We start from the raw sequence: 16213 nt of genomic DNA, 5'->3' as shown, positions 1-16213 counted from the left end.
CCCTTCTTGGCACTATGGCGTCCTGCAGCCCGCTCATCCCGAATTGTCGGCTGTTCATGAGGCCTGTGCAGGAGTTTCTCGCTTCAGGATGGTCTCAGATCCTGGGTTCCTGGTCCGACAAGATCCTCATCTCCCGGCAGCTGGTGGACGCCCTACAGTGGTGGACTCGCTCGGACAACCAGGTGAGAGGTATGCCCCTGGTGGAGCCGGAGTATCAGTATACAATAGTGACGGACGCTTCCTAAGTGGGTTGGGGGGCTCATCTTGACCAGTTTCAGGCTCAAGGCCTATGGTCTCTGGAAGAGGAGGCGTTGCACATCAACGTTTTGGAATTGAGGGCGGTGCACTGAAGTCTTCTCGGCCCCTCATACAAGGCTCAGTGGTAAGAGTTCTGACGGACAACACCACGACTATATTTTATCTCCGCAAACAGGGGGCCACACATTCCCAGCCTCTGTCCAGTGAGGCTCAGGCGGTTTGGCACTGGGCCATAGCATACAAGATTCAGTTGGTGGCTTACCATTTGCCAGGGGTGCAAAACGAGCAGGCAGATGCTCTCAGCAGAGATGTGATTCAGATGCACGAATGGCGGCTGCTGGAAGATCTGGTAGCGAGGATATTCCGAAAAGCGGAGACTACCACGCTGGACCAGTTCGCCAGCCCAGAGAACAGGCAGTGCACTCTTTGCCAGCAAGGTGGCTCATCCGGATTCGAGGGGGGGGGGCCACATTATCCTTCCCATGGACCTACGCATACGCGTTTCCTCTGCTCTGGAAAACGATTCAGATGGTGCGCAAGGCCCGTGCAAAGTGATCCGGGTGGCCCTGTACTGGCCCAGACAGACCTGGTTCTCTGACCTTCTTCATCTAGCGGTGGACGACCCTCTTCATCTGGGGTCGGAGCCGGATCTTCTCTCACAGAACGAAGGACTAGTGTGGCATCACGACCCAGAGACACCTTGCAGCGTGTCTCCTGATCACGCCGAGTTTGGACACCTAAAGATTCCACAGAACTGTTAGTGCATCTTGGCGGCCGCAAGGGCACCGGCTACCAAACATGGAGAAGGTTCTGTGCGTGGTGTTCGCTGCAGCCGAACTTGAAGCCCTTGAAGGTCTCTTTCCCCGCAACTTCTACCCTATCTCCTGCAGTTGGCAAAGGAGGGGCTGGTGTTGTCTTCGATCGGGGTCCACTTGGCGGCCATCTCCAGGTTCACGAGGCAGCGCAACTCTACTCTGTTCAGCGACCGATTTGGTTAAGCATTTTCTTAAGGGCCTTTTCAGGTCGTTTTCCCAGAGGGAGAAGTTTTCTCCCGTCTGGAGTCTCAACTTGGTACTTTCAGCCCTCATGAAACCACCGTTTGAACCTATGTCCCCGACAGCAGTGTAGTTTCTCACGTGGAAGGTTACTCTTTTGGTTGCCATTACATCGGCTAGGCGGGTCTTGGAACTGCAGGCTCTGGTGATCGACCCACCGTATCTAGGGTACATGAGGGAAAAGTTCTCCTGTCTACTAATCCTCACTTTATCCCAAAGATTCCGTTGGTGTTTCATAAACCGGCTACGTTAGCCTTGCCCACCTTTTTTCCAAAGGCGTCCACTCCAGCAGAGAAAGTGCTACATTCCTTGGATGTCAAGAGGAAATTCAAGTTCTATTTGGAAAGGACGCGGTCCTTCAGGACATTGAGACAGCTGTTTGTGGCCTTCGGCGCATCCAACATGGGGAAGGCGATTACGAAGTTGGGCCCTCCCGGTGGGCGTCTTCCACGATTTTCCTTCTGTCATAACAAGGCTGGCAGGCCCTTGCAGTCGACGCCCAGGCCCCATTCCACGTGGTTCATGGCATAGTCGGCGGCCCTGTGGGCATGTATTCCGCTCAAGGACATCTGCCAGGCAGCAACATGGGCGGTGCCACACCTTCACCAGAGACTGTCTGGGTCAGCAGCATGCGGAGGATGTGCAGGCAGAGGCGTAGACAGGGTAGGGCCTTAGGGGCAAGGCCCACCCAAAATCTGTAAATGCCCACTCAGCAGCGCTGTGTGGGCATTTACAGATATTTTTGTCAGTGCAGTGGGCCAAACTACATTAGCATCAAGCCCCATTTGCTAGACAATCCTGGCTACGCCTCTGCGTGCAGGTGGGGCGTGAAGTCCTCCCAACGCCTGTTCCAATAAGGTTAGCCTTGCAGCTTCCGGGGGTTATATTTTTCTGATACTTTTGGTCTTGCTCACTGCAAACGCTTGTTTGTATATTGTGGTGGGTGATTGCCTAAGGCATGGGTATTATTTGCCTGTTCTGCACCACCGAGTTCTCTTACTGCTATGTAGTCTATTGACAGCATGTGAGTCCTTGAAAGATCCAATGCTGGAGAAGGGAGTAGTTTCTTACCTGTAAATCCATTTCTCTAGCGTTGGTATCTTTCATGGATTTGCATGCGCTCTCCGGCCTCCCCCTTCAGGCAAATATTTGTTGGGGGTTCCACAATTTTGGTGAGGTTAAAATCTGAAGGTAAGCCGTGGGGACGGGCTTTTTATACTAGACATCCTATTGGTGCAGTCAAAGGCACCAATAAAGACGTCGATGGGACACTCGGTGTCGGAGTTTTCCATAGGAAAACTGCTATTTTAAAGTTACCAAGGTTTTCCAGCCTGACGGGAAATAATTCACAGCATGTGAATCCATGAAAGATACCAATGCTGGAGAAATGAAGTTACAGGTAAGAAACTACTCCCTTCTAAAGAAGTTATTCAATATGGTGTTGAACCCAAAGAACAAATATTTTATACGCCTAAATCCCATTATTCTTTTACAATGCCAAAAGTATACCGAAAGGAACGACGAACATGTGACCTTCCCTGTCCCATCTGTCCCTCAAGAGGTTAAACCCTATAAACCCTCTTTCAATAACATAAAGGGAGGAAAAATCCTTTATAGAAGTAAGGAAACTGAACTTATCTAAAAGTGGTATACATGTCCCAGAATCCCCCACGGACTGTAATGAAGAAGAGGGCTGAAGAGGCATGTAGGAGCCAAGGTCAGGCAGGCAGGCCTAACAGCTTTCGGCAAGGTAAGGCAATTAGTCCTAAGGGCCTGTACCTGACGCCAATTAACCCACCTGAGCGACATAAAAGGCTGGAGCAGTAGAAAGAAGCAGGAGCTGGAAGGTCGGCAGAAATAGTAGCAGAAAACTTAGAGCACAGGCTGGCAGTTCCCTAGGAAGTGTGACCACAAAAGGGATGCCATAGCAGAGGAAGAGCAAAGTTGGTTCTTTGCTCACAAACCCTGTTTGGCTGTGGCAGTATTGGAAGAGACTGGGAGAAATAGGCAGTCTTTCCAGGTGCGCCTAATTCCTGTGAAGGAAGAGCTGAAGTCGTGCTTCCACCCAAGGCCTGTGTGCAGAAGCAAGCAGAGGAAATCTGGAGAATGGAAGTCTCTCCATTAACGAGGCCGTAATCAGGATTTGCTCGCCCACTAAAATGGCCAACCCTTTATTTCGCTCCTCCCGAGGCGAAATACTGGCGTGGGAATGCCCTGTTTTTCATGCGCTTTTCATCCTGGATAAGCGGGTGGGTGTCCTGCAGGAACATGATAGAGAGGGACATGTCCCTCAGCTTACCCAGAACTGACTTCCTCAGCCGGCATTGTACTACAGAATTAGATTTCCACCCCTCATCCCCGACATGTGAAGTGTTCCTACTGCTATGTCCAAGTGTAATTGTCTGACTCACAACCAAGATGTTGAAACACAACACCCTCTCCCCCATCCCCATCCCCATACCTCAACCAAGCTCAAACATAAGCATCTTCTGAACATTTGGAAAATTCTTCAAGAGCCCGACTTGGAGGGCGGAAATGAACACTCACTGTCCAGGGATCACCCCCAACCCATCCTGCCCATGGACCTCAACACCCTCCTCTGTTCCTGGTATAATTCAATTCAAACTCTGCAGACTACCCAGCAACCCCCACCCCCGGGGATTCCTCAGGGTGACATGGCCAGAGCCCTTGCGGGTCGCTTTACTTTATTATATTTATATAGTACACCATAAAACCCAGAGGTGTGAGGGTGCACAAAAAAACAGACAGGGGTCATCCTAAAACACCAGAGAGCGGCAATAACGGACTCATTATTTAAACAGTAAAGTCTTGATTCCTTTCTTAAATATTTCCAGGAAGTCAATCTCATTCCATGTCCTGGGAGATTCCTTGAATAATGCACCATTTTTAACCTGGGTAAGGTTATATTTTGTGATTTGTAAATAATTTAAGGTATTCAACCTGAGTGTTCTAGTATTGTTTCTTCTTTGGAGTGTTTCATTTAGGTACCTTGGACTCTCTCCTTTAAGGCATTTTGGGGTAATATTAAGCAGGCTGAATGGAATCCTAGATGTAACAGGAAGCCAATGCAATCCCTGTCTAGCCTTTGTAATGGGAGCTCTTCTTTTCAGGCCTCCAATGGTTCTAATCATTGTGTGTTGAAGTGTCTGTAGGTGCGCTATATAATTTTTGGCTGCTCCTACCATAGACTACCACAGTAGTCTATTTATGAGCCGACAATCGCCCTGGCAATTGTATCACAATTTCACTGAGAAATAAAGGGTCTGAGTTGTGTTAATAGTTTAATATAGTAGGCGGTGGAAGACATAAGACTATTCACTTGTGCCTTCATATTCAAGTTTTGATCAAAAACTATCCACAATGTTTTCACGTTCTTTGTCTCTATAGTACACCCAGCTATTTTGAAGTGTTAATAGTTATCGTCCAGTTTATTAATTTTATTTCTTCTACCTATCACCATCAACTCAGTTTTCTCCTTGTTAAGTGCCAAACCATTTTTTGTCATCCAACAGCTGATGATTTTATAGGTTTTGTTTAATCTTTTTTTATCCTCTCCGTGTTGACCTGTCATGGGGATGATGCATTGAGTATCATCTGCAAAATTAGTAAACCCTATATCATTCTTTTCCAGAAAATTAAAGAACGGTACTGTGAACACATTATAGAAGAAGGGCGACAGACACGCGCCCTGTGGCACTCCACATTTTAGAATTGTGGGGGTTGCCTTAGCATCCCCACTCCAAACTCTGCATGTTCGTTTGCTTAAACATGATTCCACCCACTTAGCTGCATTCTCTGTGAAACCTGCAACCTCCCTCAATCTGGCGATCAGTTTGTTATGATCCACTAGATCGAAGGCGGTAGACCGGTCCAACAGCATTAGTGTCACTGTTTGCCCTTCGTCCATATATTGTAAAATCCGTGATTTTAAATCTAGTAGGGCTGACTCTGTGCTGTGTCCCTGTTTAAAGCCTAATTGCCATTTATTTAGTATGTTCTTTTCCTTCAGAAATGTTGACATTTGTACATACGCAACCCGATCTAAAATCTTTAATAAAAATCGTGTGTTTGAGATGGGGCGGTAATTTAGGGCATTCTTTGGGCATAGACACAGCTTTTTAATTAATGGGGTAATACATGCATTTTCTAAGTCATCAGGGACGTAATTCTCTGCAAATGACGTATTCATAAATTTGCACAGAGCACCTGTCAGCTGGGTCGTACTTTCTTTTGTTACCATAGCTGGGCATGCGTCCCCTTTACAGTTTGTGGGTTTAAGCTTGGCTATGATTTCCATTAATTACTGGTTTGAAGCTAAACTGGTGTTCATGGCTTATTATCTGTTGTTCAGTTTTTTTCTATTAGATCATTATCTCTTGGAGAGTGGACTTTATTATCTGCTTCAATCCTTTCCCTAATGGTATCAATTGTTTCGCTCATAGCACTTTGTATCTTATTAGACCACTCATCATTCTTTTTAATGGTGTCTGTATTCATTGTACAAGGTTGTTCCAGTTCTTTAAGCACTTAAAAAAGTTATTTAGGGCTTGATTGGGCAGTAATAATTCCTTCATTAAAAAAATATTTTTTGCCATAATAACAGCGTGTCTGTTTTTTTGTTGCAGCTTGTAAACCCTCTTTATCACAATCATTTTGCGTTAACTTTCATGTGTTAAAGTGTTTTTGTTTGATAGACTTTAGTTTTTGTAATTCACTTGAGAACCAGGGGTTGTTTTTTCTTTCAACCACTTGTTTAAGTTTCAGTGGGGCTAAAGTGTTTATAGCTTCCTGCATTGTCAGATTATACATATCAGTCATCTCATCTATACTACTCAACTTCATGATTTTTTCAGAGTGTGGGGTTAGCCATGGTTCCATTGCTAAAGCTGTGAGCTTTTTTAGATTTCTGGTCGGTATTGGTGGCTTTCCTTTCATTTTTAGTTTAACAGGTTTGTCTGGGATCACCAGGCATTGTACAAGAAAATTATCTGACCATGGGCATGGACAGATACAGACATCCTTAATTGTTGTGTTATGTGCAGCTATCCAATCTAGAGTGTTGCCCTTCTCGTGCGTGGGGGACTGGACATATGAGCGAAGCCCAAATGTTCTAAAGCATTTTCCAGTCTTTTGGCCATGGGATCATTTTTACTACCTAGCCACAGATTTAGATCTCCAAGAACTATTCTTTTAGTATTGATCTTTAGTAGGGGCAGTAAGATACTGTTAAATTGGTTCTCAAAGTCTGGCATGGGAATGGGCGGTCTATAAACTTGAACCAGATTTATCGTAGTTTCTGCATTTGTCCTCATAATGTGTTTGATCTCTATTCCTTCACTTCTTATGGGTTCTCCTTCCCAGATATCTATGCTGGATTTATAAATAAAAGCTAACCCTCCACCTATTCCTGGGGTCATATATTGCTGGACCATACTGTAACCATCAGGGATGGCCAGTGCCAATGTAGGTCCAACTGCCTCATGGCTCCAGGTCTCCGTTATGGCGCATACATCAATGTCCTGATCACTGATGTCTGATGACACCTCTATGGCGTGCTTTAATAGAGATATAGTGTTTAGTAGTAGGAGTTTGAGATAATACGGTAGGCAATTGTTGCTGGAGTGGTTATTTTTGGTCCCTCTTACCACACCAGCCATATCGGTTGTCGTATTGTGTTCCTTGTGTAACTCTGGCTTTAATATACAGCTTTTAATTTTATCCTGTAGCTTATCACCATCAGTACTACCACCTACTAGTGTAGCCCCAAGTTCAGAGTCCATGTGGGCCTTGATAGCAACCTCACAGGGATTATCAGTACTCGGGGATGCATTTGGCGGAATGTGAGTTTGGCGGGGCGGTGGTGACATGTTTCCTGTTTTTCGTACATTTAATTGTGTTTCCTCTTGTGCTGCATAGATCCTACTGTTCATGTCTAATCTATCTCTAGCGGCTTGAATTTCCTCTGGGACTTCTTTTAACCCCATATCTATATACTAAAATCAAAGGAGATTCCTATGTTTTTGTAAAGTAAGAGAGTGAGTCCTTCGTTCCACGGACCGCCACAGACCGCTTGGGTTCTCGCGCAGACTCACATGTGCCTGTTTTGCAAATGTCTGTGGCGTGAGAACTACCCGGCGGTCTGGGCATTGTAGTCCGGTGCAGGATGTTAGTTCAGTATACACGTACCAAATTGGAAGCACGCAACTGCACTGTGTCAGCTGGAGGCCCTGATTGTTAGAATGCTAATGTAACGTTTCCCGGCCTATCAGCTGGTTAGTTACCTTATGTCTCTGAATATAAGTGGCACACTTTTTAAAAGCACAATAAACTCAATACTATACGGGCGCAAAACGAAAATCAATCTAAATAATAAGGAATGCTAAAACTCACTTAGATATTTAAAATACTAAGATCTGCCAGCTACGACTCTACAAGTAAATAAAACAGTACGGCAAGTCAATTACAATTATAACTATAAAGTTCCACCTTCAGGTCTTCCTGACCGGTCCCTTCAGCTGCCTCCCCCTGCCCACTTTGCACCATTTTTTGCGAAGAAGCTGGTTCCGTCAGGGATCTCACTACCCAACGTCTCCCCTGGTGAGTAAAATGGGGAGCAGTAGGAAAGCACTACTGGTATGGCACTTCCTTTGTGCGCAGCCACTCAATGGGTGGGTGCAGCGCTTTACGTTTCACCAGGGTTGTTGCTGGTAGGTCTTGATACAGGGAGATTGACAAAGTGCGGGAGCTGATAGTGGACATAGGTCTGGCTGCTGCCATTATGCAATTCTTAAGTTGGAAAAAGTGAACTGGACTTCCTGAGACTAAACGTAAGGTTTTCGAAATTCCTAAAAGATCATCGGGACTGGAGAGCATTCCTGCTTCCAGAGCAACAGCGGGGCCCCCAAACAAGCCTGTTTTCATACAGGCGCATGAGGCGCAATTAGTTTTTGGTACCAAGTCCATGGCTACCCTAGAAGTTTGTAAGAATGCTGATAACTATTGGTGGCACTGCACTGAGTAACTTGTACTTTTTTCATTGGTTAGAATTATAGGAAATAGAGGCACCTGTCTGACCCGTGAATGGAATGTTAGCCAATGGCATTGCCTGTGATGATTATTAAAGGTCCTATACTGCCCCCACCCCCCATCAGAAATTAACTTGTCTCGGATGATGTCTGCACGGAATATTGAGGGTGGAGTTGTTTATTTTGATAAAAAGTTGGTTGATGTTTTTGTTTTAATGAGTAGTGTTAATTCTCAGAGCATGGTATACTCTTAAACAACTTTATTTAACATAATGTCACAAAGAGTGTTCTAATTTGTAAATTTATACATGGAACATAGACTCATTATGAAATAAGTACAAACCTATAATAAAACATTGAATCATGCATCAATCTTCAGGTTTATGCACTTCATAGGTCCTTGCTCAAATTAGTTAAAATGCAATAATATAGCAACAAAAATATCTAAAATTGAGCTCCTGCTGAGATGATTCAAACCAACAGTACACTTTCAATAAGGGTTTTACACTTTCTCATACGTAACTACGCTCTATGAATATATTTTGCTACCGATAATGTAACAGCTTTATTTACAATAATTCATGCATCATTCATTCATAATTGTTTCCTATGCCACTTTCTCTCATTGATGGTTTTAAATAAAATGTCAAAAAGGAATATCAAGAAAAAAGTTCATTAGTTTCTCTGCAGTTAATGCAGAATGGGATCTTTGCATGATCTTTTGTATCTCATTTGTTTTTCAAATCTCCCAACGACAAAGGTCTAGCATACTTGTAGGGTAACCAAATCTAGGTGTTTTTCATACCCCTAGTGTATCCTTATTGGCCCAGTATAGACGAACAATGGAGACATTTTGGCATTCATTAATCAAGAGTTTGTGTGTGAAAATGTCCAAGTCGATTCTGCGGGCAAATGGGCAGATTCCAGGCAAAATGTGCTCAATCCGCAAATTTCACTTGCGGAGCGTAATTGGTAGTTTAGGGCCTTTTCCTTGCCAAAATTCCGTTTTCAAAAAAAGAAAGTTTTAGCCGCAATGGGGGTGTTTTGCCCTTTTGTTTTTCCCTGAAATTGAATTTTTGTTGTTTCGGCAAAAAACTCTTGGCATTTTAGGGAAAAGGGAATTTCCATGCAAAAGAAATCCACCAAAAGTGTGAGGGAAGACCGCTCCGCAAGCAGAACTGAATTTTTTAACTACGCCAATTGCGCTTCATCAGAGGCAATTTCATCCAACCCTAATTAAGAGTTCAATCGCTCTCTCTGATTGAGCCGCTTTGACCAATCCCTTGGATTTTTAAGTTCTAATAAGGGGGTTTGTCCACATAGGGACAGAGTTCCAAAGAGCCTAATGTCTACTTGATGTGCTCAGACCATGAAAGATAAGATACACCATCTTGTGGGAGTAGATCTAATAGTGCCTCCATATATTTTGCGTGATGGGGTGAAGCCCACATGCGCACCCAGAATAGCAACAATTCAAGCACTAGTTTATTAGCAATACTCCGTAAGTGATTTTCCCGATGGAGTAATGAATTTGGGGTTCTCTTGGGTAAGCACAATAACCTTTTCAGAAAGATATTTTCCAAAGTTACTGACTTGGATCCATTCTTTTTACCCCATAATTCTGCTCCAAATAATGCTGCTTGCTTCACCTGCATTTTGTAATTGTTTAAAGCTGTTAATATAGCACCATTACCACGTAATGAGGTACATTTTACTATTGCATTGCTTCTTCTTTTAAATGTCAGATGGGATTTCTCCATATGATTACCTCAAGTACAATTGCTCCAAATTTAACTCCAAGATAATCATAGGAGTCTACTTGTTCCATCTCTGTACCCTCCATAGATATGCATATCATGGGCTAGGAAATGTATTGCAGGCTGATGGTGATGCAATTGCCTGTTGCTGTCATTTCAGTTTTTCTGCTGTTTATGTGACTGTTTTAATATATATATTTTTTCTGTTCAAGGAGCTGATCACGTTCGACGACATTGCCATCTGTTTCTCGAAAGAGGAGTGGGAAATTCTGGAAGACTGGCAGAAAACTCTATACAAGGAAGTGATGAATGAGAATTATGAATCTCTTCTCTCCCTAGGCAAGTTCTGCATACTTGGCTGCGCATAACACTTCATACTACTACTTTGTTATATTGTCGTATAATTCAGCCAATAATATATAAATATAATATATGGTTAAATCTGTATCACAATCACTTTCAAGTTATTCATAGAAGGCTTCTGACTATAATTTCTGGGGAGCCAACCTTGGATGACCTTCAAAGGTTTACACAAATGTCTAACCAGACTGTGAAGTGGTAGCGTTGACTGTACAGTAATGCTCAGACTAAGGATATTAGGGGTTTGGCATTCATTTTATTTTTATAAAGCGTACTGTGACAAATCGCAAGGTGTTCCCATGCGGCTAGGGAAGTGCGGCCCCTATTCAATAGTCCCCTTTGGGGTGGTTTAATGCGGGAGCACCTCCTAGGGAGGGACTCCCCCTCTGGGAACAAGGACGATCACCCTAGGGTACAGCCTGTTGAGCCATGTCACTCCCCAACATTCCCTAGCCCCCCCTTCCATATTGAGCCATTTATTAGAGAGTATGCCCATGTTGTTATGTAGCACATGGATATTGCCAGAACAGAATATACTGAGATGAGGAAGAACACAACAACCATGAAGAGAAACTGACCCTTAATTACTGCCACAAGATGGCTCACCGGAGGTATGAGAAATGCCAAAAAGACATTGGGGGTCATTGCGAGTGTGGCGTAAGGGGTCAACGGCGCCGGTAAAGGTGCTGGAACAGTCAACCCCTTACCGCCACATTACGAGTTTTGCTCGCGGGACCCACTAAGGCCGCCTGGTAAATCCAGGCGTCCTTTGCGGGTCCTGTGAGCAGACCAGAGTGCTAACAACGGGTCTGTTGTTAGCACCATTCCCATTGAGCCCTATTGGGGCTCAAATGGGAATGGGGATGGGTTCCTTGAATGTGGAATTACCGGGCCTCCAAGGTTGGAATGGCCTGGTAATTCCTCATTCAAGGAAACCAGACCTGGTATCCGGTATGGGGGTAGCCATGCCGCTAATAGCGGCATGGTTACCTCCATACTCGGAATGACCCCCATTATCTTGAGGCGTTGATGCGGTGTCTGGGCAGAGACCCGGAGATAAAAAGGAAAGGGAAGGATTGAGCAGAATCCGATTGCGGGGAAGCCTGGACCCCAGGCATTTCGAAAACTGAGTGAGGGCTGGAAGAAAGGCTGTGCAGGGGACGCTGGCAGCAGGCTGCGAGTATCCTTTGTGGGTCTGATGGGAGCAGACCCAACTGCGAGGCTGAAAGGAGGAAGCAGTGTGTTATCACAAGAAGATGAACCGCGGGTCCCAGAGCAAAGCCAAGACTGCAAGGAGTGGAGGACTGCAAAGGTGCACCTGAACTATCGAGACAGATGAGAAGAGCAGAGAGGCCAGCAACAAGGTACCCCATCCAAGAACCACTGGTGACGAACGGCACCCCACGAGAATGTAAAGGGAGGCACGGGATACCCAGTAGGGATACAGGGGAGGCGGAGAGAGGGACACAATATAATGTTCCTCACCCCAGTGGCAGCTATAGGGGAACAGAACTGTGTAGAGTGCATCAGGGAGGATCTTCCACGTCACAATGGCAGCAATAAGCTCACTGCCCACCTGAGAAGGGTCGGGACCCTACCCACAGTGAAGGTCTCATGTGGGATTTACCAGGTACTGAGCGCTATGGAATATAGGAATACAGAGGATGGTTTAGCCTTGAGAGATGTGACTGCTGCACCTCCCAACCTGCACCAAATGCAAGGTACTAGATGTTTTGTAAGGAGTTTGCGCTGTCACTACTTAAGCAGTGCCACAATCAAGCCACATTTTTTCTTGTATAGAAAATACTAACGTGAGATATATAATACCCTTATAGGGTGACTTGTTTAATTGCAGACACAAGGTATTTCAAAAGCCCATTCAGAAAGCCGGCAAGTTAGATCTAAAGCAGGTTTGTGTCTAATACTTGGAGAAATACATTCAGTTTGTGATCGTGATTTAAACCAAGTGTGGTACACCTACATTTACAAATCATACGGGCTTCTAGCTGCCGTAGAAAAAGCTGTCAATCTCCTCCTCTTGCATGTTGACGTGCTTGTTGCAAGCCCACAAACCGTATGTCCTTGATGTTGTCCATTTGGTGTGTTTGCCAATGTGTGGCAAGTGGCAATTTGGGATCCTGTCCTTTCAGGTTGTTCAAATGTTTTCTTATACGCACCCGAATTTCCCGTATGGTGCTTCCAACGTATACCCGTTTACACACACATATTATAGCGTAAACTATAAACTTGGACCTGCAGTTGATTTGATCACGTATCTTAAAGGACAGTCCTTGGTGGCAAGTGAACTCCATGACTGGTGATTGCATACTGGCAAAAATTGCAGAATCCAAATTTGTAGAAGCCTATCAGAGAACCCTTAAGCCACTCCAAATGCGAACTAGTGACTGGTTTAGGTTCAAAGAATGGGGACTCAGTTTGTTCCTCAAGGTCTTATTTCTAGTGAAGACTAATTTTGGTCTTTCGGAAATATGAAGTCAAATCAGAGTCTATCTTTAACAAATGCCAGTGTTTGTTTAATAATTTGTATAGTAGTCCATTGTCTTGGACATACTTGGTGATAAATATGATCTCTTCTTTGGGCTTGTTGCTTTTCCGAATTGGAGTATCCAAGAGAGTTTCTCTTGTGCAAGTATTTGTTTTGTACAACCCTTTATTGATACATTGGGATGAATAGCCTCGTTCTCTGAACCTCCTCTTAATAAATTCACATTCCTGATTAAATGCAGTTGTGGTGCTACAGTTCCTTTTGGCTCTATAAAATTCCCCTATTTGAGATTACTGATCTTCTATGGTAACTGGTGGCCTGTAATGTTGCATTAACCGATGTAGCCTTCCAAAAAGTTTGTGTAAAATGTTGTTGTCTATTTCAATCTTTAAATCCAAGAATTCTAGAGAGCGGACGGGTGGCAGTCCTGCAGAGAACCTTGCCCTGCTGAGTCTGTCCACCCTGTTCATTCCCTACCGAAGGAGGAGCTACTGGAGGCGATTACATCTCACTACCAGACCGCGGAGCGGACGCGGAGTGGCAGTCCCTGCACTCGTGGCTGTCGTGTCTGGACTGACTGCCTCTCCCCTTTTTCCGCGTGAAGATGAAAATGAGTGCCAATGAAGTTTGCGGCCCTGCCGCACTTAGAAAAACTTCTTCAAGCCGAAACTTCTAATCCAGCGAATGCGCAGTCAACCACTGGCAAAACCGGCAAAACTTCCGGTACTAAAGCAGGAAAGAAAGTCTGCAAGTTACCAACACACACCCCAGGATCAAGCATTTGGCCAACATCAAAAGGTACTCTGCTACAATTTGGCCCACCGACAAATATATCACAGGTTTCCAATCAACTTTTATAACAACAAACCAATGAGAACATTGCTATACGGAGCCCAACAGTCCCCCACGCTGAGCCCCTTCCAGCTCACTTACCGGCTTTCCCCAGAGGGGGGGCTGAGTTTGCAGTTGGGCAGATGAGCCCCGACGAGCGTGGGGTCGAGTGCGGCGCGGAGAAGGTTGAGGAGCAGCGATGGGCTTGTGAGCCTCTGGGAGCGCCCGCCCTCCCTCGCGTTGAGACTCGCCGGGGCCCGGCGGAAGTGCAGGCGGACCCGGTCTCAGAGGTGCGCCAGGGTCCTCGAGAGCCCTTAAACTGTGTTGCATCCTTGGATCCCCGCATGATCCACGTCCTTGTCCATGCAGAGGGTGGGGGCTTTCAGCCCCGGACTCCGTTCCAGGAGCCGGTAGACTCGGGGGAGCTGCCGCCTGGTCTGAGTTCAGAACATACAGACGACACGCCCGTTAAAGCGTCATCAGAGCAGGAGTCCCACAGCCTGTTTGTGGAGCCTGTGCCACGCCTCCCCGGTGCTCAGCAGCTACACGCATTGAAAACCAAAAGCATGCCTAATTCAAGAAAACACTCTCGCCAACTGCTGGATACAAACCTGGATAGAAGAAAAAGAAACTTTAATAATAAAGCAGACAAACAAAACTTAGCAAACACTTTTAACACACAAAGAAACTCAGCAAGAGCAAAACTGTCTCTTAAGTCAGATCCTCGAATGCCAAGGCCTCAGGTGCTATACTTTCATCTTTGTCGACGCTGGCAAACTTTTTCAAAAAAAGGCAACACAGGGCCAGATGTACCGGCTAACTGAGAGAACTCACGAACGCTGAGCTGCTCGATTTATTTTATTTTTATTTATTTATTTGTTTATATAGCGCTAAAGCCCGCAGGCATCAGAGCGCTAACAATTAGACAAAGACAACAAATAGTGATGACGGGACTAGACGGCAGAGGTCTGAATTAACTTAAAGTGGTGCTAGGTGTTTCTGGGCTGTGCACGACCTACAACCTCTAAACAAACAAACATTGACGAAGCATCAAAGACCACGCCAACTCCTAACTCAAATCTACTCCCCATAGAAAAGACAATTTTGCCTACAAACAACGTGGAAATTCGACCGGCATTTGGCCAAAAAAAAAACTATCTTGGTTCTGAACGATTTCGTTTTTGGTCAAAACTCATGCCTTCTCCGCTACCATCTCTACTGAACACTTCCCCACCCACAGTAAACAACCAGCAGACGCATACCTTTGAGCCTGAGGCCGTCCCGGTCGCTGACCATAGTCGGGACCAAGCGGTTGTACCAACTTCTCCTCTGCTCTCATCAGTACTCCTTCCTGAATCGCAGGACACAACAGTACCAACTTCACCTTTTCGTAGCAAAAAGACAAGGCCGCATCAAAATGAACTTGACAAACAGAACCTCACCAAAACGTTCATCAGAATTCATCAGTTCAGGATTCAAGAGATAAGAGGAAATCATACCATGACCATAATTCCCGCTCTGACAGATCGGGCTTTTCTATCCCTTCCACTCCTTGCACGGCCCGAATCGCAAATCTTCAACATCTGTTAAAGAAACTCCATCAAAGAAGCCGGACTTACTTTCATACTAGTCGGCACTAACAATTGCTCTGGTCCCTTTCACCAAACTCTTATGAATCATTGTATGATACACTTAAGGACCACACAGTTCTACAGGCCATGATTCATACTAAGCTTATTTTTCTTGAAGGCCACATCATGGCCCAAGAGGAAACAAAAACAACATCTTGTCCAAATATGGCCACCATATCCACTCGCCTGCAGGCAATAGAAACCACCTTGAACCACCTAGAGAAAGAGGTTTCTTCAAACGGACCAGCCATTCCACCAGCGATTCCACTGTCTATCAACCTGACTTCGGGCCACTCGCACAAAACCACTTTTCTCACGAAAACCAACTCGCTCCCAAAAAAGTGCAACAACCGCTCTCCCAAATAACAAATGGATCAGCTTCCAATATCGTCTTAGTAATAGACGAAGAAGAAAACCGAAACAAAGTGGCATTAGAACCGACGGATCAACCTTACTCAATTTTTGAAGCTGTGAAGACAAAACACACAAACCCTCTTCCGACTTTGGAAATTTTGGGCCCTCAATCACTCTAAAAAAAACGAGCAACTCAGTACGCAAACCTGCTCCAGCAACCTTGAAACACTATGCTTCTCAAACCCATCTACCCCAACGGGACTGTGATCCCTTGAGTCCCCACATCGCGCATGTGAACCAAAAAACTAAGAACTCGCCAATAACAACAGAGGATTTCCTGTCAAACAGACTTGATGAACCTCACAGAACATTCTGATGCGGCTGATACCTACTACCCCCAGACACCCTCCCCAAT

At 45.1% G+C, this 16213-nt stretch overlaps 1 protein-coding gene across 8 annotated transcripts in view; it reads left to right on the top strand.

Annotated features, from left to right (window-relative positions):
- The window catches only part of LOC138567561 (uncharacterized), a 2466350-nt gene that overhangs the window by 603571 nt on the left and 1846566 nt on the right, over positions 1–16213 (top strand). For all 8 annotated transcript variants that reach the window (XM_069645900.1, XM_069645903.1, XM_069645902.1 and 5 more), the window contains one exon: positions 10329–10455. In XM_069645900.1, coding sequence (XP_069502001.1) covers positions 10329–10455 — 127 coding nt within the window. The remainder of the gene's footprint in view (positions 1–10328; positions 10456–16213) is intronic.

This window comes from Ambystoma mexicanum, chromosome 2p (assembly GCF_040938575.1).
Source record: "Ambystoma mexicanum isolate Mex_15411 chromosome 2p, UKY_AmexF1_1, whole genome shotgun sequence".
In the NCBI taxonomy this organism is placed as follows: Eukaryota; Metazoa; Chordata; class Amphibia; order Caudata; family Ambystomatidae; genus Ambystoma; species Ambystoma mexicanum.
Note: the sequence above shows the minus strand (reverse complement) of the source record. Positions and strands in the feature narration are given on the sequence as shown.